The sequence below is a fragment of the Enhydra lutris genome, unplaced genomic scaffold (genome assembly GCF_002288905.1).
Source record: "Enhydra lutris kenyoni isolate GAN:26980312 unplaced genomic scaffold, ASM228890v2 scaffoldscaffold55, whole genome shotgun sequence".
NCBI lineage: Eukaryota > Metazoa > Chordata > Mammalia > Carnivora > Mustelidae > Enhydra > Enhydra lutris.
Window position 1 is genome coordinate 14724274 of NW_019154139.1, and position 21045 is coordinate 14745318.

The window sequence follows — 21045 nt, forward strand, 5'->3', positions numbered from 1 at the left end:
TTTTTTTTTTTTTTTTTTTTTTTTTTTTTTTTTTTTTTTTTGCAAAGAATGGACAAGCTGGTTTTAAATTCATATGGAGGGGTGCCTGGGTGGCTCAGCTGGTTGCATATCCAACATATGGTTTTAGGTCAGGTTGTGATCTCATGGGTCATGGGATCGAGCCCCTCATCAGACTCTGCACTTGGTGTGAGTCTGCTTGGGATTTATTTTCCTCCCTCTATCCCACCTACTTGCATGTACTTTCTCTAAAATAAATAAATCTTTAAAAAAAGTTCATAGGGAAATGTAAAGGACTCAGAACAGCCAAAATAATCTTGGAAAAGAGAGCAAAGCTGAAAAGTTCACAGTATGGATTTCAAAATGGACTGAAAAGCCACAATAATCCTAACAATTTCGTACTGGCTTAAGGACAGACATTCCAGTTAACAGAATAGAATGAAGAATAAATCCTCAAATTTATGGTCATTTGTTTCTGACAAAGATGTTAAGATTATTTACTGTTCAATGGAGAAAAGAACAGTATTATCAACAAATGGCTCGGGGACAACTGGATATCCTCATGTAAAAGAATGAAGTTAGACCTCTATCTCATACGACCTCAAAATAGATCATGGACCTACTAATGTAAGAGCTAAAAGTATTAAACTCTCAGAAGAAAACAGGTATAAATCTTTGTGACCCTGGGTTAGGCAATGATGTCTTAGGTATGACATGAAAAGCCTTAGAAACAAAAGACATAAATGAACTGGACATCACCAACATGAAAACCTTTTGTATTGTAAATGAGATCATCAAGAAAGTGAAAAGACCACAGAATGGGAGAAAATTATTTGTAAGTCATATCTGATAAAGGACTTGATTCTAGAATATATAAAGAACTCTCAAATAATAAAAAGATAATCTAATCAGAAGATGGGCAAAGAATATGAATGGACATTTCTCTAAAGAAGATCTATAAATAGCAAATGAGCATGTGAAAAGTTGTTCATTAGGGAAATGAAAATGAAAACATGGGATACCACTACATACTCACAGGACAGGTACAATGAAAAAGACAAAAAATAGTAAGTGCTAGCAAAACAGAAAAATCAGCTACCATGCTGGTGGGAATGGAAATGGTATAGACACTACCATATGGCCTAGAAATTACACTCCTTAGGTATAGATCCTAGAAAATAAAAACAGGTCTGTGCAAAAATCTGTCCACTAATATTTACAGTAGCATTATTCAAAATAGGCAAAAAACAAACACAAACAAAATGTCTATTAACTGGTGAACAGATACATGAAATGTCGTATATCCATTCAAGCAAGTAAAAAGGAACGATGTACTAATTAATGCTCCAACAGGATGGACCTTGAAAACATTATACAAAAGTGACAGAATCCAGACACAGAAGGCCACATATTTTATGATTCCTTTTCTAAGAAGGAATGTCCAGACAGTCAAATCCAGGGAGACAGAAAGAAGATTAGTGGCTGCCTGGCGCTGGAAGGACAGGAGGAGGAGGAATGACCGTTTATAGTACAGATTGCTTTTCTGGACTGATGAAAATGTTATGGAATTAGACAGTGGAGACAGGTGTACAATTTTGGGAATACACCCCAAGTTGCTGAATTGTACACGTTAAAGACTGAATTTCATGATATGTGATTTTATATCTCGATTTTTTTTTTTTTTTTAAATAAAAAAGGGCATTGGACGCCTGGGTGGCTCAGTTGGTTAAGTGGCTGCCTTCAGCTCGGGTCATGATCCCAGCGTCCTGGGATCGAGTCCCACATCAGGCTCCTTGCTTGGCAGGGAGCCTGCTTCTCCCTCTGCCTCTGCCTGCCACTCTGTCTGCCTGTGCTTGCTCTCTCTCGCTGACAAATAAATAAATAAAATCTTTAAAAAAAAAAAAAAAGGCATTAAATGCTATTAATAAGAAAAAACAATTTGCCTACCTCTTAGGGAGCAAGTGCTAATAGTGTCATTCTACAAGAGAACACAGGCCTCAGAGCCCAGAAAACCTGAAAAGGATTCCTGGTGCTGCCATTTACTAATCATAGGTCTTAGAAGTCAGTCTCACTTCCTTGCCTGCCGATGAGAATGCTACAACCAGCTTCAAAGGGTTACTATTCAAGTACATGGCTGAGTGACCGGAATACAGGAGGTCCCTGATTAATGTTAGTTGCCTGTCTTTCCTCTTTGTAAAAATAGATATTCCTGGAACCTCATTCTTCACTATCTGATTTGAAATGGCTCTGACATAGAATTAAGTCATTAGTGATCATAATATTTGTCCAGAAAATTGATATGCTGTTAAAATAAAATGTTGATGGGTCCATTTCTGGAGTATTATTTCCTCAAGAAATACTTCCATTATACAAACTGCTTTCTGTTTTATAACTCACATTTCAGTAACACAGGCAGGGTCTCTTAGAGGATCATATATATTATTTCATTCTAATCAATGAATTTCAAATTTCTACCATTAAGTCCCATATACAAGTCATTAATGTTTTAAGTCCTCGGCGGGTCAAAGATTTAATGTTACTTAAATTCCCAATATTTTGTTTATATTCAATGCCTGCCAACAGCAAAAAGTTAAAATTTCACGGTACATTTTTCATCCTAGTCCTTCTCCCAACACCTGAGATTCCTTTCATATTAAAATTCTTAGTGTATCAGGCTTCAAAATAAATTACCAGCCCCCCAAACTCCCGAATGCTATACTCCCAAGAAGAGTACAACAATAAGAGTATGAATGAGCAGAGAACATGCATGTTGGTCCCGGGAGCATTTTACTTCCCCAACTAGGAACAAGGTCAACATGTTATTCTTCACGACATCCCAAACTTTTCTGTGCACCAGGGCATGTATGGCAAGTATTTAAAAGCATTCTGTACCTTTTCAGTAAAGAAAGGGGAAAGGAGAACCAAGGTCTGTAATAAGATGGAGAAAGTAGAGGAGTTAAGGAGCAAAGACACGGGTGGCCCTGCAGTCACGAAGCAGCAGGGGCACTGGTGCTGGCAGCGTCCGCACGGAGCTCGGGAGCTGTGGCTGGGCAAAGGCACTGCTGGATCAGCCGGAAGTGATGAGGGATTGTTCCGCCAGAACAAACTCAGTTACTCAAATTAACAGCTACTATATGTAAGAATTTAGTATACATAATTACCATGACAGGTCAGATTTATAAACAACTGGGTTCCTAAAAGCAGGGCACACTCATTCCGATCTCTTATTTGTCTGCCCATTAGTTAAGAACGGGCCCAATTCAGATAAAACCTGGAGAAGTTTTTTTTTTTTTTTTAAGATTTTTTTTTTTTTTTTTTTTAGACAGAGAGAGAGAGAGAGAGAGAGAGAGAGAGATCACAAGTAGGCAGAGAGGAGGAAGCAGGTTCCCTGCTGAGCAGAGAGCCCGATGCGGGCCTCGATCCCAGGACCCTGAGATCACGACCCGAGCCGAAGGCAGAGGCTTTAACCCACTGAGCCACCCAGGCGCCCAAAACCTGGGGAAGTTTTAAAAAACAAAACAACACAACAGATTCTTGGGCCCTTGCTCCAGATGTGACTCAATCTTAAGGGGATTAGAGGCCAGGAATTTAACCTTTACTTATTTTTTTTAAAGATTTTATTTTTAAGTAATCTCTACACCCAATGTGGGGCTTGAACTCACAACCCTGAGATCAAGAGTCGCATACGCTACGGAATGAGCCAGCCAGGTGCCCCTCACCAAATGGTTCTAACTCTGAAGAGGTCTGAACGCAAACAGGAAGACAGGATCTCCCTCGGTAAGCCAGCACTCTGGGACCCTCCTCACAGGGCTCACAATTACAAAGTATCCTGTGTAACAGAGATGTTGAGAAAATGGGCCTTGGGTGACCCAGTTTGTTCTTACGCCTCAAGTAAGCTCAACCCGATGCTTACCTTCCTTGCCTTAGAAGCCCCTCAAACCAACCAGGCTATTAGGAAAATGGCCTTCTGGGGTAACTGCTGTTTAAGGATGAGTATAAAGAATATGCAGGCGACACATGTAAAAGAAGGAAGTGGAACTCTTACCTTCGACTGTACGCAACACTTAACTCAGAATGGATCCAAACACCTAAATGTAGGAGCTAAGACTATAAAACTCGCAAGGTAAGAACCTCATGACAAGGAACTGGCAAAGATTAGTTGGATAGAACACTAAACGCACAGGCAACAAAAGTAAAAATAAATTGACTACATCAAAATTAAGAACTTCTGTGCGTCAAAGGGCACTATAGAAAGAGTTAAAGGTGATCCGTCAGATGGGGGGAGATATTTGCAAATCGCGTATCTGATGAGAGGTTGTATCTGGACTATATAAAGAACTACAACTCAGTGAAAAACCAAAAACCTCAATTCAAAAATGTGCAAAGGACTTAGAAAGACATTTCTCCAAAGATAAACACAAATGGGCCAACAGGCACCTGAAAAGTGCTCCACAAAATGGTGAACACAGAACTGCCACACGAAGCAGCAATTTCACTTCTGGGGAGACACTCAAAAGAACTGAAAGCTGGGATATTTGTACACCCACGTTATTTACATCAATGTGCGTAACCGCAGCACTGCTCACAACGGCCAGGAGGTGGGAGCAACCCAAGCGTTCGCCGACAGATGGAAAAACAAAATGTGGGTGATCCGAACAATGCAATGTCATTCGGACATTGAGAAAGGCAGTCTTGCCACATGCGACGACCCGGAGGACCTCATGCTAAGTGAAATAAGCCAGTCACCAAAGGGCCGATACTATATAATTCTACGTTTATGAGGTAACTGCAGGAGTGGATTTTACAGAGACACAAAGGTTACCAGGGCCTGGGGGCGCCAAGAATGGTGAGTCATTACTTAATGGATACATGCTTTCAATTCTGGAAGATGACAGAAGTTCTGGAGTTGGACACTGCACAACAATGTCCACTGAACTATACACTTAAAAAATAGTTCAAATGTTAAATATTACATATATTTTATCAATTGAAAAAAAATTTGGATGAGATTTTGTGCAAATTAAACGAAGTGAGGGAAATGTCTTCCATAAAAAGAAACACAATTTGGCACCACTGGCAATGAAGCAGTTTTTTCCCCAGTGCTGCTGGGAGGGCGCTTGGTCACCAAGTCTGTAACGAGCCCGAGCCCCTACAGACCTTGGAGCTGGCAGGTAATGTGGGGGCTGTGAGGACACAGACGGCAAAGCCCTTGCCTTCAAGTGGCATACACTGCAGGAAAGGAAAGGAAGACACAGAGACCCCAACACAGGACGTGGAGACAGGGGTAGGCATGAGGTAAGATGACGGTGGTTACAGTCTCTAACAACCCTCCAAATGTTATTTTTTACCTGATCAGCTTATTCCAAGAAAGGTCCAGGACAGCGTCGGTATGCCCCTCTGCTGAGGAACTCTGTAATAATTGTTTCATTACTTTTTGTATTAAAGTGACCCCTGTAATTGATCTTAATTTGAAAGATTCTTTAAATCTTAAGATTACTGTTTGATCTTCAGCAAACTTGCCTGAAGACCTAAAGAAACACCTTGCCTTCTGTTACTTTAGGGATCCGGGATAAATACTCCTTACAGAAGACAAACTATAACAGTTCTTAATCTAGGTAGTAGAGTTCTACAAATAACCACCCCCACCGCAAAGTTAAGTTTTAAAAGCTGCAGGAATTAATACAATGATATTTAGAATTCAACGTACTAAAGGCTAAAGAGAATTCTTTCAAAAATTCCAAGAAGCATATTAGTGTGAACAGTTACTATATCAAAAAGGGTCATAACCCGAGAATAAGTGGTTTGGGGAAGGATGAATAACGTACCGATGACGTTCTGTGCAATCAGAGATCCATGCTTCCCTGGATGGGCCTTTTGAAACCACAACTATGGACAATATCTGTCCTGTTCTGTCAAAGCGTCTAACTGAAAGACTGTATGTTCTCCTGCCTCCACCCCACCAGTAAACTCTGTCATGAGAGTTTAAGTAATTATTGACTTGTTTACCTTCTTCCCTTTCTTTTTCTTCTTTTTCGATAGCTTACTTCCAAGAGTGAAGACCGGTTCTAAAGAGTCCACTATGTCAAGGTCCCACACTTCAATAACGGGGGTCATATTTCCCACAGCAATATAATTTCCTACAGGAGGAAGTGAGGTATTGGATTTGAAACATTTCTAATGAAAAATACTGCACCGTGGGTTGAGTGATATCTTAGAGCACTTTCTCTCAAACTTTCACATCCATGTGTTGTCACCTGAATATCGTTCAAACGTATATTCCGTTTCAGGAGGGCTGGGGCGCACCCCTACATAAGCACTCTGACCAGCTCCCAGGTGATGCCTGTACGGTGCTGCTGGCCCTTGGACCATAATTTGAATAAAAAGGGCTCAGCCTTTTGACCCCAGGGTCCCTACTTAGGTTCTAAGAACAAAATCATCTTCCACCTTCACCAGTGTTGTGAAAACTGGGGCCGAATCAGACCATGAATGTGAATAAGCTCGGCAAACGAGACGTTAAGGCTGAGCAGGACCAGATTTTACCTTTCTTAAGAAGCAGGATGGGGCAACTAGCAGTGTGCAGCTGGGGCTATGGCAACTAACACAAGAACCGACTCTCTCTTCAGTCTGGTTTTACTTGAAGTTTTCTAAGAAAGGTCATGCCGCCAAACTCTTGGGCCGTGCTACTTTCTACTGGGTTTACTTCACACCGTTTTGCAGCTCCTAATGCTGTTAGCCTGTTCTTCTGCCTACAGCAGTAGCAGTTCTTTATCTGACGTCTGAAGACACACAGACTCAAAACAATTACGTGATTGTGTTTTAAGAACTAACAATGTAACTTCATAAAATAACAATTTCATTTAAAAATCAACAATTCTGAAAACATTCATACAGAATACATAACTTATGTGGCTAGAAATAACATACAGGACTAGGAACCCCTGAGCCATCTTAGCTTTTCTAATTACCTGTAGAATCATCTGGACTGGGATCAAAATTCAGCCATTCCACGCTGAGAGGGTATGCAGACAGCAGTATATCATGATGCACATAAAAGGAATCTTCTTCCTGATTATAAACTGAAAATATAAAACATTGGGATGAGACTTTATTGCGTCAGAATAAGAAATCACATCCCACTGAAAAGGATACACTCTCCCTGTTAAACCTACAGAAGCCCGTGTGCTTAAAGTGAGACACATCTGATGGCATCAAAAGGAGCCTCCCAAGGTGTTACTGCTCAGCAAAATTCTGCAGGTCTCATATATTCCTATCACCTGGTGTGCTCCAAAGGAACAGGAACAGTGGCAAAGAACTGACATTTGCCTGAACGCCCCCATCGGCATGTGCACTGGTTAGAACAATCCTATCTCCAGTCCACCCACTACAGAAAACAAATGCTCATAAGGGATCCATAGGGAGCATTTGATTATTATCTTTTAAAGGTCTATCTGGCTATAAGAATAAATAAAAAATAGCGCTGGAGAGAAATAACTCACATTTAGAAATCTAAATGCTTGTCAAGAATTACTGCTTTAGTATTTAAAGATCAACAATGTAAATAAAGCTCTTGAGAACACTTTCGGAATACGACAACTAAAACAACTGGCTCTTTATCATTCAGAGTTATAATGTTAAGGAGCAAAGATATTGTTAAAATCAATGACTAAGAAGTCTTTCAAAAATTATGCAACGAAACACTGATAAAACAGCCCAAACAATCAGAAATTCGCTCCCCAATATGCTTTTTTTTTTTTTTTTTTAAATATTTTATTTATTTATTTGACATAGAGAAGCAAGAGCGAGCACAGGCAGACAGAGTGGCAGGTAGAGGCAGAGGGAGAAGCAGGCTCCCTGCCAAGCAAGGAGCCCGATGTGGGACTCGATCTCAGGACGCTGGGATCATGACCTGAGCCGAAGGCAGCCGCTCAACCAACTGAGCCACCCAGGCGTCCCCCCAATATGCTTTTTATTAGAAAGAAGCAAAGTTAAGAGAGGCTAAGAATTTTTTAAAGAAATTCCTCAGACCACTTTCTATATATGTTTTCTGAGGCAAGGGAAACAAAAGTAAAAATAAACTACGTAGAGGCTACATCAAAATTAGAATCTTCTGCACAGAGAACAAAACAATCAACAAAACTAAATGGCAACCTACAGAATGGGAGCAGATATTTGCAAATGACATATCTAATGAAGGGTCAGTATCCAAAATATATAAAGAACCTATAAAACTCAACACCAAAAAATAAATAATCCAATTTAAAAATGGACAGACATGAACAGACATTTTTACAAAGAAGACCTACAGATGGCCAACAGACACATGGAAAGATGCTCCACATCATTGATCAGGGAAATATAAATCAAAACTAAAAGGAGAGACCGCTTCGCACCTGTCAGAATGGCTAAAACCAACAACACAAGAAACAGTAGATGCTGGCAAGGATGTGGAGAAAGGGGAACCCTCCTCTAACCCTGCTTGTGGAGATGTAAACCGGTGCAGCCAGTCTAGAAAACAATACAGGGGTTCCTCAGAGAGTTAAAAACAGAACTACCCTACAATCCAGCAATCACACTACTAGGTATTTACCCAAAGAATACAAAAGTATGAATGTAAAGGGGTACATGGACCCCGATGTTTATATTTATACATTATCTACAACAATCAAATTATGGAAAGAGCCCAAATGTCCATTGACTGATGAATGGGTAAAGATGTGGTGTGTGTGTGTACACACACACACACACACACACACACACACACACACACAGGAATATTACTCAGCCATAAAGAAGAATGAAATCTTGCCATTTGCGAGGATATGGATAGAGCTAGAGAGTATCCCACTAAATAAGTCAGAGAAAGACAATTACCATATGATTTCACTTACATGTGGAATTTAAGAAACAAAACAAGCAACAGGAATAAAGAGAGAGAGAGAGAGACTGTAAACCAAGAAACAGACCCTTAACTGTGGAGAACTGATGGTCACCAGAATGGAGGTGGGTGGGTGCTGGGAGCAACAGGTGATGGGGACGAAGGAGGGCAATTGCTGTGAGGAGCCCCGGTGATGCATGGAGGTGCTGAATCACTGTAGTGTACACCCGAAACTAATATTACACTGTATGTTCACTAGCTGGAATTTAAATAAAAACTTTTCAAAAATTCCTCAAACCTCTGCATTTGGGTTAGATCCTGGATCAGCAGATTCCAAGTCACGTTCTATCCTATCACTTCATGACGAATATTTAAAATGGAAAACCTGTGGTCCTGCGAGAACCTCAACTATGGTCAAAGTACTCAGCTAACATTTTAGATAAATATGATGATGAAGGGGCACCTGGGTGGCTCAGTGGATTAAGCCTCTGCCTTCGGCTCAGGTCATGATCCCAGAGTCATGGGATCGAGCCCCACATCAGGCTCTCTGCTCGGCAGGGAGCCTGCTTCCCCCACCACTCTCTGCCTGCCTCTCTGCCTGCTTGTGATCTCTTTCTCTCTCTCTCTGTCAAATAAATAAATTAAATCTTAAAAAAAAAAAATGATGATGAAGCTGTAAAATAATCTCCTTTTATCCATGTCAAATCAACATTCAGATCAGCTTTTGAGTGCAATTTTGAATTTATTCTTGCCTAGAGATATGCTAAATAATTTGGAGATCCACATCAGATCCAAGGGTCTCTTTAATGATGTCGATTAGACTAAAGAAGTAGGACTACCACTGCTTTAACTTCTTAACCCCTCTCCAATACTCACTAAATACAAAGGAATGACTCCAGTAAGCTCTAAAAGGAAAATGTACAAAAATCAATGGCAAACAGAGTTTCGATTTTTGAAATTCGAACTTTTTTTAAAGAATTTATTTATTTATTTGACAGAAAGAGATCATAAATAGGTAGAGAGGCAGGTGGCGGTGGGTAGAAGCAGGCCCCCTGCTGAGCAGAGAGCTGGATGTGGGGCTCGATCCCAGGACTCTGAGACCATGACCTGAGCCAAAGGCAGAGGCTTAATTCACTGAGCCACCCAGGCACCCCTAGAATTGTTTTGTTTGTTTGGGTTTTTTTGGTAAAGATTTTATTTATTTATTTGACAGAGAGCGAAAGAGAGAAATCATAAGTAGGCAGAGAGGCAGGCAGAGAGAGGGGGAAGCAGGCTTCCTGCCGAGCAGAGAGCCCAACGCGGGGCTCCATCCCAGGACCCCGAGATCACGACCCAAGCCGAAGGCAGAGGCCTAACCCACTGGCCACCCAGGTACCTCTAGAATTGGTTTTTTAAAAATTTTGCCACATGGTTTTTATTTGAAATATGTAAAAAGTTCAAAGATCATTAGAAGAATAACTTTGCACTGACGTTTCTGCTATTTAAAGCCTTTTCATTTTATAAATAGATCCACAATGGGCCAGGGATCAAAATGGCCTAATCCACAGACTTCCTGAAGGCAGTCTTAAGGATTGTGAGGATTTCCAAAGATCCAAGCTACGAAATGGAGTAAGTGACAAAGTAACCTAGAAGATGTAAAAAAAAAAAAAAAAAAAAATTAAAAAAAAAAAAAAAAAAAAATTTAAACATAAAGATTTTAATTTTCAAGCTATGCAACTGTGTTTCTATAGCAAAAGGCCTTAGCTTAATATCTTTAAAGCTTCAAATTTTAAAGACAGATGATTAGAAGATTGTTGAGTAAGGACAGACATGTCTGAGGATGTGCACAGGAGAAGGGACAAGAAAAACAGAAGGGAAAATCTAGAGGCAGAATACTGTAGATGTCTTGAAGGTCTATTTTTTTAGAAAACAGTTATTCAATTAATGTTTGTTGACATAATAAATATCAACATTAAATACATCTGATTTAAAAATCCAAATGAAAAAGAAAAATTCAAATCAGTGCCCACTGCAGATTCAAAGCATTCACCTCCGGCTGTGGTGCAAATATTCCTTGAACTGGGAAAGGAGACTAGAGGAATGGAAGCCCTTGCATTGAGTTTTTGTGAAGAAATGCAGGGGAAATATGTGAAAGGACTGTGGGAAAAAGCAGAATAAAAACCTGTCTATTGAGTATAATCTTCACCACGTAAAGAAAAAGTACGCAGAAAAGAGACTGGAGTAAAAAGTCAGGGCAACAAGTTACCTCACGGTAACAGGACTGTAATTGTTTCCTGTATTTTTATATGGCTTTCCTTCTAAGTTTTCTCCAATGTGGAGAGAGGGAGAGTGAAAAACTGGCAAAAATGTTCGAAAAAATACTAAACCTGCACGCACACACACACACCAGGAGACCTATTTCCATAAATAAGTCATGTACGAGCGACATACCAGACCACACATGCCCAGGCACAACGACCAGCGTATCTACGGACTGTATATAATTAACCATGTAACTTAAATAAGATCCACCAGGAACTGTGCCTGAAAATTCACAATAGTAGCTATTATAGTGATTATTTCCATCTTAGAGAACCTTTCCCCAAGGACTGTCTCCCACTTACCGTGGACCTCTAAATTGCACTGGTCTTGTTCAGCTCTGCCACAAACGATCAGATTGTCACTGGGCTTGATCAAGAAATCTTCACGTTCATATTGCTCCTAAGTGGAGAGAATAAGTCATTAACTAGAAGCAGATATTTGGTAAGGTTTTCCAAACACTTAAGAAGCATAATTAGAAAAGCCACGTAAATATTTACCGTATCTTTCAGAGTAACATAAGGATCTTGATCATTACTTCCATAGACTGTAAGACCCAAGAGAGATTCACCGAGAGTTTCAGTATCTGTAAGAATTCATAAATTGAACAGTCATTTCGACAAAAGCATTTTCCTAAGGTATCCCGTCTTAGCTCCAACTATCTGTTTCATAACTAACTGGATCATCCACAGGTGGGAAAGGAAATACTGGATAATAAACAGGAATTTAAACGCCATTTATAGGGGGACGTGGCGGGGGGTACAGTCAGTTATGTGTCTGACTCTAGGTTTCGGCACAGGTCATGGTCTCAGGGTCTGTATCAGACTCCGTGCTCAGCAGGGAGTCTGCTTAAGCCTCTCCCTCTCCCCTCAACACATATGCTCTCTAATGAATAAATCTTTAAAAAAAAAAAAAAACCATTTATACTGGAATGCATGCTTGATAGTCTTGGTCTTCACAATGTTCCACTAAAATTAAACTGTAAAGCTCTCTCTTAGAAAATACTAGCACTTTGCTCAGATTTTCTAACTGGCTCCTTATAGTCATTATTAAAAGTATAGTTATGGGGCACCCAGACGGTTTGGTCAGTTAAATGTCTGACTCTTGATTTCAGCTCAGATTGTGATCTCAGGGTTGAGATCAAGCCCTGAGTCGGGCTCCGTGCTGGACAGGGAGCCTGCTTAAGATTCTCTCTCCCTCTGTCCCTCCTTGCTCCTCGTAAATTAAAAAAAAACAACAAAAAAAGTGTACTTATTATTAAAAAGACAGAAAACTATCCTACGACACTGGAATCGATGCAGAATAAGGGCTGCCTGGTCAAATCAAATAAGAATGATGGGTCGGGGCACCTGGGTGGCTCAGTGGGTTAAGCCTCTGCTTTTGGCTTAGGTCATGATCTCAGGGTCCAGGAATTGAGTCCCACATCAGGCTCTCTGCTCAGCAGGGAGCCTGCTTCCCCCCCTCTCTTTCTGCCTGCTGCTCTGCCTACTTGTGATCTCTCTGTCGAATAAATAAATAAAATCTTAAAAAAAAAAAAGATGGGCTTCACAAAGTTAAATTGGTTATTCTATTGCAAGATTAGAACCGCTTATATGTGGGGCGCCTGAGTGGCTCAGTGGGTTAAAGCCTCTGCCTTCGGCTCAGTTCATGATCCCAGGGTCCTGGGATTGAGCCCCACTTCACTCTCTGCTTGGCAGGGAGCCTGCTTCCCTTCCTCTTTCTCTGCCTGCCTTTCTGCCTACTTGTGATCTCTGTCAAATAAATAAAATAAAAATCCTTAAAAAAAAAAAAAAAAAAAGAACTGCTTATATGCTAATTTGCTATAGGACTCTGAAAGAGATGCTATTATGCCTTTCTCACTAAACTTATCTCAAATTAGAATTCTCCTATGGCGAATCTGCAAGGGTGACCTAGAGTAGAACCCAAATAACATAAAACTCAGGAAAGAAATATACTCTAATTGTTAGGGAAAGCTACTTTCAGGAGACAGGACTAATCTGTCTTAAACATCTAATAAACAACAGAGATGGGAATTTCAACTAGATGAGAAAGCCAATAATCCACACAGTGTGGAGATTATTAAGAAGTGATTTTTTTTTTTTTTTTTATTTATTTGAGAGAGAGAAAGAGAGCATGAGCAGGGGGAGAGGCAGAGGGAAAGAGACAAGCAGACTCCCTGCTGGGCGGGGAGCCTGACACAGAGCATGATCCCAGGACATTGAGCTCATGACCTTAGCTGAAGTCAGATGCTTAATGGAATGAACCACCCAGGTGCCCCAAGAAGCCGTTTCTGAATGCCATTTCTCCAGGCTGGGTTAGCTCTTCCTTTCTCTGTATTCCCATGGCATCTGTCCTAGCAGGATGGTCACAAGTGTAGGTGTGCACAACTCAGAGTCCAATGGAAAGAACTATTCTCTGCATCTAATGAAGTGTACTCTAAGAGTAAAGGCTTTGCAGCAACAGAATGTTCAACCCTCAGCTCCACTGTCCAGCACTGTGTGGCCCTGGCAAAGTCATTTCATCTTTGTAAGCCTCAGTTTTCTTTGCAAAATGGGGGTAATAACCCCTCTCTCACTATTGCAAAGAGACACAAGTTACAGATTTTTTTTTTCATTTGGGTACAGCTGAAACACAGTATTAGTTTCAAGTGTACAACGCAGTGTTAATCTCCTATGCATCATGCCACGCTCACAGGTGTAGCAACCGTCACCACAGAGCGCGATCACAGCATCTCTGACTATATTCCCTATACTGTAGCTTTCATCCCCAAGACTTACTCATTCTGTAACTGGAAGCCTGTATCTCCCACTCCCCTTTACCCATCCCCCAACTTGAATTACAGATCATACCCACCACTTGCAATAAAATATACAATACTATGCTTTTTTACGTCTTAGTTTAGTAGGTTAGCTAATTTCTTCAACTAGTTTAGGAAACATGTTATCTGCCTTGGACTTGAGCCAGATTATTTGACCAGTATAAAGGACAACAAAAGCTCTGAAACAGCAGAAGCATGATCTAATACACTGAGCCTGTGATTAAAAACCAGAAGTAAGTGAACTCTAACCTGGGTCACCTTCCTCATCATATTTATCTAAGTCGTATTCAGCCAGCTCATCATCATCCAGCGTCCTGTCATCCTCTGGGTCGCCATCTTCCAGGGGCTCCCTTGGTCGTGCCTGGGTACGTGCACTCTGCATGCCATCTTCTGAAGGATCGCCTGTCTCCTCTTCGTCACTGCCACCTTCTTCTCTGTGCCAAGGAACAAAAAAGAGAAATCACCCAAATGGTACCATCTGACAATAAGACCACCTCATCATCACTGTTTGAAATTTACATTTCATCTGGACTTGACTTTAGACATCAACAATCCTAAACTTACTGTAATTTTTCCTTAGCTTCAGCAATGAGACGTTTTACTTCTTCTTTACTAAGTTCTACCTATAAGAGAGCAAACATTTCATTACCATACAGTTAAGGAAATCTTTATAAATCTCTGAGTTAAAAAGAAGTTTGCAAACTAATGTAAAATATAACTTCAAAAAAATATCAAGAATCAAACTTTAATCCAGACTCCCTAAATTTACCATAAATGGGATTTTCACAGGTCTTTATAATTAAATCCATTTCCCACCTGAAACTGTTAAAAAACAAAAAACAAAAACCGAAAAAACGCAGCTCAGTCTACTTCCTCCCAGAGTTTTCAGAAAAGACTAATTTGTATAAACTGGCTTCTGTGACAGTCCATCTCATTTTCTTTCAACTATTCTGATTTCTTGGCTACTTCTCATTTCCCCTGTGAGTATTCCTAAATAAATTACCCCTGCCTTGGTCGCCTGCTCTTTTCCTGGTTCTCACTGCCAAATAGTCATTATGAGTCACACGCTGTCACTTCCTTGCAAAGGTCATTCATTCTGAAGACTAAAACTATCACCTCGGAACTGATTACCCCTAACTCATCCTTCTCTAGCGCCCCCAGACTCCAGTTGCATCTTTCTTTCTTTCCTTTTTTTTTTTTTTTTTGCAGACTCCCTGCAGGACTCTTGATCTCACGACCCTGAGATCGTGACCTGAGCCAAAATCAAGAGTCAGATGCATAACCTCCTGAGCCACCCACCCGCCCCCCCCCCCTTCCATCTTTCCAGCTGCCTTTAAGACTCTCCACTTGGGAAATCCTGTTCAAAAGGATCATTGGAATCTTCTCTTTATTTCAAAACTGGCATTCTTTCATCTAATCAATGCTTTAATACCTTTTAAAACATCCCATTATTGCGAAACTGTAAACTCACTGAAGACAGAAATCAACTTCTTGTTCTGTGTTTACACACATAACTCAGTGCTCAGCCCCTGGTAGGGATGGATGCTTGATGATAGACGATGACTCAGTCAATCACTCAGTTTGCACTAAACATCTCTAGTAATATGGAAATCCTCCTGAGGGAGGACATTCATTGTTCCAGAAATTAAAGGCTTTTAAAATTAATTAAAAGATTTTTTTTTAAGATACTGATTTTTCGGGGCACCTGGGTGGCTCAGTGGGTTAAGCCTCTGCCTTCAGCTCAGGTCATGATCTCAGGGTCCTGGGATCGAGCCCCGCATCAGGCTCCCCGCTGAGCAGAGAGCCTGATGCGCAGGTCATGATCTCAGGGTCCTGGGATCGAGCCCCGCATCAGGCTCTCTGCTCAGCGGGGAGCCTGCTTCCTCCTCTCTCTCTGCCTGCCTCTCTGCCTGCCTCTCTGCCTACTTGTGATCTTTGTCTGTCAAATAAATAAATAAAATCTTAAAAAAAAAGATATTTATTTTTCTAATTACTCTCACTGATCTCAGTTTTTCTGGGATTTTGTAGAATAATCTCTTCTTCCTATTTTGATTTTGTAGAATAAACGCAAACTCTTCAAGGAGTGGTTACCAAACTTGTCTGCAATTAAAATCACGTGGTGGGGGGAGGGAATCTTCTCACACTCCAGACCAATTAAATCACAATATGCAGGAGTGGGGCGCAGGCACTGTATTTTTTTTTAAAGTAAGCTGCAAGCCCAATGGGGGCAGGCGGATGTGTGGCACTTGAATTCATGACCCTGTGATCAAGAGCTTAGGCTCCACCGGGACGCCTGGGTGGCTCAGTTGGTTGGACAAATGCCTTCGGCTCAGGTCATGATCCTGGAGTCCCGGGATCGAGTCCCGCATCGGACTCCCAGCTCTACGGAGAGTCTGCTTCTCTCTCTGACCTTCTCCTCGCTCATGTGCTCTCTCTCAAATAAATAAATAAAATCTTAAAAAAAAAAAAAAAAGAGGGGCACCTGTGTGGCTCAGCTGTTAAGCATCTGCCTTTGGCTTAGGTCATGATCCCAGGGTTCTGGGATCGAGCCCCACGTTGGGCTCCCTGTTCAGTGGAGAGTCTGCTACTCCCTCTCCCACTCCCCCTGCCTGTGTTCCCTCTCTCACTTTATCTTTAAAAAAAAAAAAAAAAAAAAAAAAAAGAGTCTAGGCTCCACCAATGAAGCCCATGAGGTGCCCCAGACATCACTACTTTTTGAAGCTCCCCAAGTGGTTCCAGTGTGTGGATATGTCTGGAACTCATATAGTCTTTAAAAGGTTACATGTCCCTTTTTAATAACAACTATTACCTCCTTCAATAATTTCTACTGAGATAATTTCCTGGCCCTATTCTTTCTCTCTCTATATATATGCAATGAGCACCTACTGGAGCCAAACACGGGAGAAACTGGTGAATAAAACAAGCACAGTCTGTCCCCTGGTGGAATTTAAATCTTCCAAGCCCTCATTCCTGTTAACCTCACCTCCCAGCCACTTACATTCCTATCACTTTTCCCATCTCTGTCATCAATGGCCCAATTACATTCAGTCCCCCCTCCCTTTCCATTCATAGCATTTACTCCCACGGACATATATGCACATGTCAACTCCATAAAGGCAGGGAATTTTTCTGTTTTGTTTATGCCTACCCCTGGACCCTGAACAATGCCCAACCCACAGAAAGCACTTAGTAAATATCAGCTGAACAACTTAAATAATCTTCACCTCTACCACTGACTCATTCTCGAACTTCTGCAGGTTTTTTCCTTCTTAATGTGTCAGGTTTACCTCTCATCACCCACTGCCACAACATCTCACTTGGATCACTGCGAGAAATTCCTAATTCAGCGCCCAGCCTCACGACGTCATAGTCTCCATACCAGTTGTTCTACCCCACAGCTCTCGTCCTGCCCAGAATGCCAAGCACACGAGTAGAAAGTGGTTTCCCACTATCCTGTGCTCCCTCTTCCCGCTATGCCTGAACACGCACTAGAGTGAGCGTGAAGCCTCACTGCTGTCAGTAAGAAGTTGAGAGATTTCCCACTGAGAGCAGCACCCCGCCCCCTTCCCGCCCGCCAGGCCCACGTGCTCGCCAATTCGGGGGTGGGCTGGACTCGGGGGAAGAGACCGTGAGGGGGCGCGGCCCCCGACTCGGAGCCGGAGGGCCCCTCACCACAATCAGGCCAAAGCCTGCCTCACCCCGGCCAGTCACACCAGCCAGGCCCAGGCCGCGTGGAGCGGGTCCAGGTTCTCTAGGCGGGCCAGGACGAGGATGCCGCGAAGAGGCCGCTCCCCCTACCTCCGAGCGGTCAGGCCTACCTTGTCTGGCGTCTCTTTGGCCACGCCGCAGCGGACCCAGGCCACGCACGTCACCTGCCGACTGCGGTTCATGGTCCCCTCAGCTCAAGGACGCCTCACGCTACAGATTCGGCCGCAGCAGCACTGGGACCCCCGCCGCCCTGCGGTCGCCAGGCTCTGTGACAAGTCTGGGGCTGCTGCTTGCACACGGCGCACGCGCAGGCGATGATTTCTGCGTCTCCGCGCCTTCTTGTGACGTCATTCCAGGGCGACCGACGGGAAAGGGGTGGGAAAAGGGTTGGAAGCAGAAACCGCAGGCCCGGAATCCACGCGGGGGTGGACCGGGCTGTGTGGGTTTATGTGAATGGGCTTTTCCAGACGGCCCCACCTGTGACAGTCTCTGCAGACTTCACGGAGGCAATAAATAAAACTGGAGCTGTACCGGTCAGAGACCTTTATTTGGCCTGCAGTTGCATAGTCTTCGCTGACAAATGGTAGCGGTTTGTGGTTTTCTTCTTTTAAAGCTTTCTCCAAAATAGGGGTGCCTGGGTGGCTCAGTGGGTTAAAGCCTCTGCCTTCCGCTCAGGTCATGATCCTGGGGTCCTGGGATCGAGCCCCACATCGGACTCTCTGCTCAGCGGGGAGCCTGCTTCCTCCTCTTTCTCTGCCTGCCTCTCTGCCTACTTGTGATCTCTGTCAAATAAATAAGTAAACTCTTTAAAAAAAAAAATTTTTTTTTTTTTTTTAAATAAAGCTTTCTCCAAAATAGCTTTGTCATTTCAAGGGAGTTCAAGCGTGTGTTGGGCTCCACGGAGCCTACTTAAAAAAATAAATAAATGAAAATAGAAAGTTTGACTACCCCGAGGCCACTATGTTGCGAGAAGGGCACATAGGAAGAGGCCACGCTTGGGTGCTCCAGTAGGCAGTCCCAAGTCCCGGCATGTAAATGTAAGGGCTCTAGATGATGCCAGCACCCAGACACCAGTTCACCCCCGCCTTTGAGTCTCTCTGAGGCCCGGACACCATGGAGCAGGAATGAATTGTCGCCATTGTGCCCTGCCTCAAATTCTCACCCCCAGAATCTGTGATCTTCGTTAAATGGTTGTTTCAAACCGTTACGGGTTTTTTTGAATTCTCCCATAATATTTTTAAGATGACAAAATACATATAAAATTTACCATTTTAACCATTGTTATTAGTTTTTTAAAATTTTCATTTATTTGAGAGAGGGAGAGAGAGCATGAGCAGGAGGAATGGAGGGGCGGAGACAAATGGGAGAAGCTGGCTCCCCGGTTAGCAGGGAGCCCAATTCGGGACTTGATCCCAGGACCCTGGGATAATGACCTGAGCGGAAGGCAGTTGATGGACTGAGCCATCCAGGTGCCCCTAAATCATTTTTCAACGTGCAGTTTGGTGGCATTAAGTACCAAACCACTAAGTTTTGAGGTCATTTTTAAAATGCAGCAATAAGGGGTGCCTGGGTGGCTTAGTGGTTACAGCCTCTGCCGTCGGCTCAGGTCCTGATCCCAGGGTCCTGGGACGGAGCCCTGCATCAAGCCCTGCATCGGGCCCTGCATTGGGCTCTCTGCTCAGCGGGGAGCCTGCTTCCTCCTCTCTCTCTGCCTGCCTCTCTGCTTACTTGTGATCTGTCAAATAAATAGTAAATCTTTAAAAAAAATCTCATAAAATGCAGCAATAATAACTGGAACAGGCAAGCACCTGTGCTATATTTAGAGTAGGGCACATGAAATGATTTATTAGTAGAGGCTGATTTAATAACACTTGGCTGGGCTCAGTCAGGTGTGCGGGTGGAAATACAAGAAACGGTCTTCTATTTGAGTATTTGCCTCTGGATCTCTTCCCTCCGTGGGCTGCCCTCTTAGGAACCAGCTGCTGCTTTATCATGGTGCCTGGTGCAGAGTGGACACTTGATAACTATTTTTTAAGACATTTTATTTATTTACTTGACAGAGAGGAAGGGAGAGAGAGCACAAGCAGGAGGAGGGGCAGAGGGAGAGGGAGAAGCAGACTTCCCACTGAGCAGGGAGCCTGACATAGGGCTCAATCCCAGGACCCTGGGATCATGACCTGAGCTGAAGGCAACACTTAACCAGCTGAGCTGCCCAGGTGCCCCAATAACTATTTATTTGTTAAGTGAATGAGCAAATGAAAGCCTAGAAGGTGGGATAGAACTCTGGTTATTTGGGGCCTGCCAAGCTTCCATTTGGATGCTGGGCTTATTTATGTTGGACATTTGGCCACTTCAACCCAAGTTGTAAATTTCCTTTAAAAATGAAACTCCAGCTGCAGTTGGCATTATTCTTTATAACAAGAATTGAAAACGATTGAGCTTAAGTTGCTCCATTTCTAAGCCTGAATCTTGGGAACGCTGATGAGTGTATTTGAGTCAGAAAAGTCAGAGGCCAAAAAAATTGGTTGCAGGTTGGTTATTCTTAAAGGTCCCAAAGGAGAGGACCCAGGCCCAAGCCAGGCTCTTGTTACACACTCTAGCTCAGGACTGTGTATAATTAGGCTCATAAACATTAGTTCTGATTGGTCGTGAGCTCTGGTAGGAAGTGAAGCCTGGGTACCCTCCTCCCTGATCATAAGAGGCTCTCTTTCCCGCCCCTCCTCCAGCTAACCCCAATAATAGCTGATGAGGAGTGGAAGGAATAACAAGATCATTACCAGTTAAGTGCTGGGGACTTGTACCACAAACAGATTTCCCAGTGACAAAATCAGTTATGCAGAAATGTTACTTTGTTTTTCTAGCGAAGTTCATTTCCATGAGAACAGGAACCATGAGGGTTTGTTACCATAGAAGAGCCAACACCTAGCATGGTGTCTGGCACGATGAATGGCCATAAATGTTGAATAAATGAAAGATATCAGAGTTCTAAACTGAAGTCTAGAGACATCAGGGAACTTGCCCAGGGTCCCATAGTAAATGACAAGACACTGTCTTGGCTCCTAGCACAGAATCCTTTCCTCTATGCCAATGTTTTCTGGTCCGTTCATTCATTCATTCATTCATTCTTTTGTCAGGACTCTTGGATGTGAGTGACAGGTAACTCCACTCTAATTGCCTTAGACAAGACATGGAAACTATCTGCTCAGATGATTCAGGAATCCAGTGGCAGAAATGGCTTCTGACTCAGCTGCTTTCAGGGGCTTAAAGCATGTTGCCAGGATCTGACCTCTCCCATCCTCTCCGTCTTCGACTGTTTTGGCTAATTCTAGGTCTTCAGCAGCTTCAAGCC

General features: G+C 42.6%; 1 protein-coding gene across 1 annotated transcript in view; it reads right to left on the bottom strand.

The window, feature by feature from the left end:
* The window catches only part of LOC111157587 (PWP1 homolog, endonuclein), a 25074-nt gene extending 7053 nt beyond the window's left edge, over window positions 1–18021 (bottom strand). Inside the window, exons 1-8 of the mRNA XM_022519127.1 lie at window positions 17807–18021; window positions 14553–14611; window positions 14238–14422; window positions 11671–11756; window positions 11476–11572; window positions 6963–7073; window positions 6004–6134; window positions 5346–5407 (exon numbers count right to left, since the gene is read on the bottom strand). Of these exons, the coding sequence (XP_022374835.1) occupies window positions 5346–5407; window positions 6004–6134; window positions 6963–7073; window positions 11476–11572; window positions 11671–11756; window positions 14238–14422; window positions 14553–14611; window positions 17807–17878 (803 nt within the window). The 5' untranslated portion in view covers window positions 17879–18021. The remainder of the gene's footprint in view (window positions 1–5345; window positions 5408–6003; window positions 6135–6962; window positions 7074–11475; window positions 11573–11670; window positions 11757–14237; window positions 14423–14552; window positions 14612–17806) is intronic.
* Between the last annotated feature and the right edge of the window lie 3024 nt (window positions 18022–21045).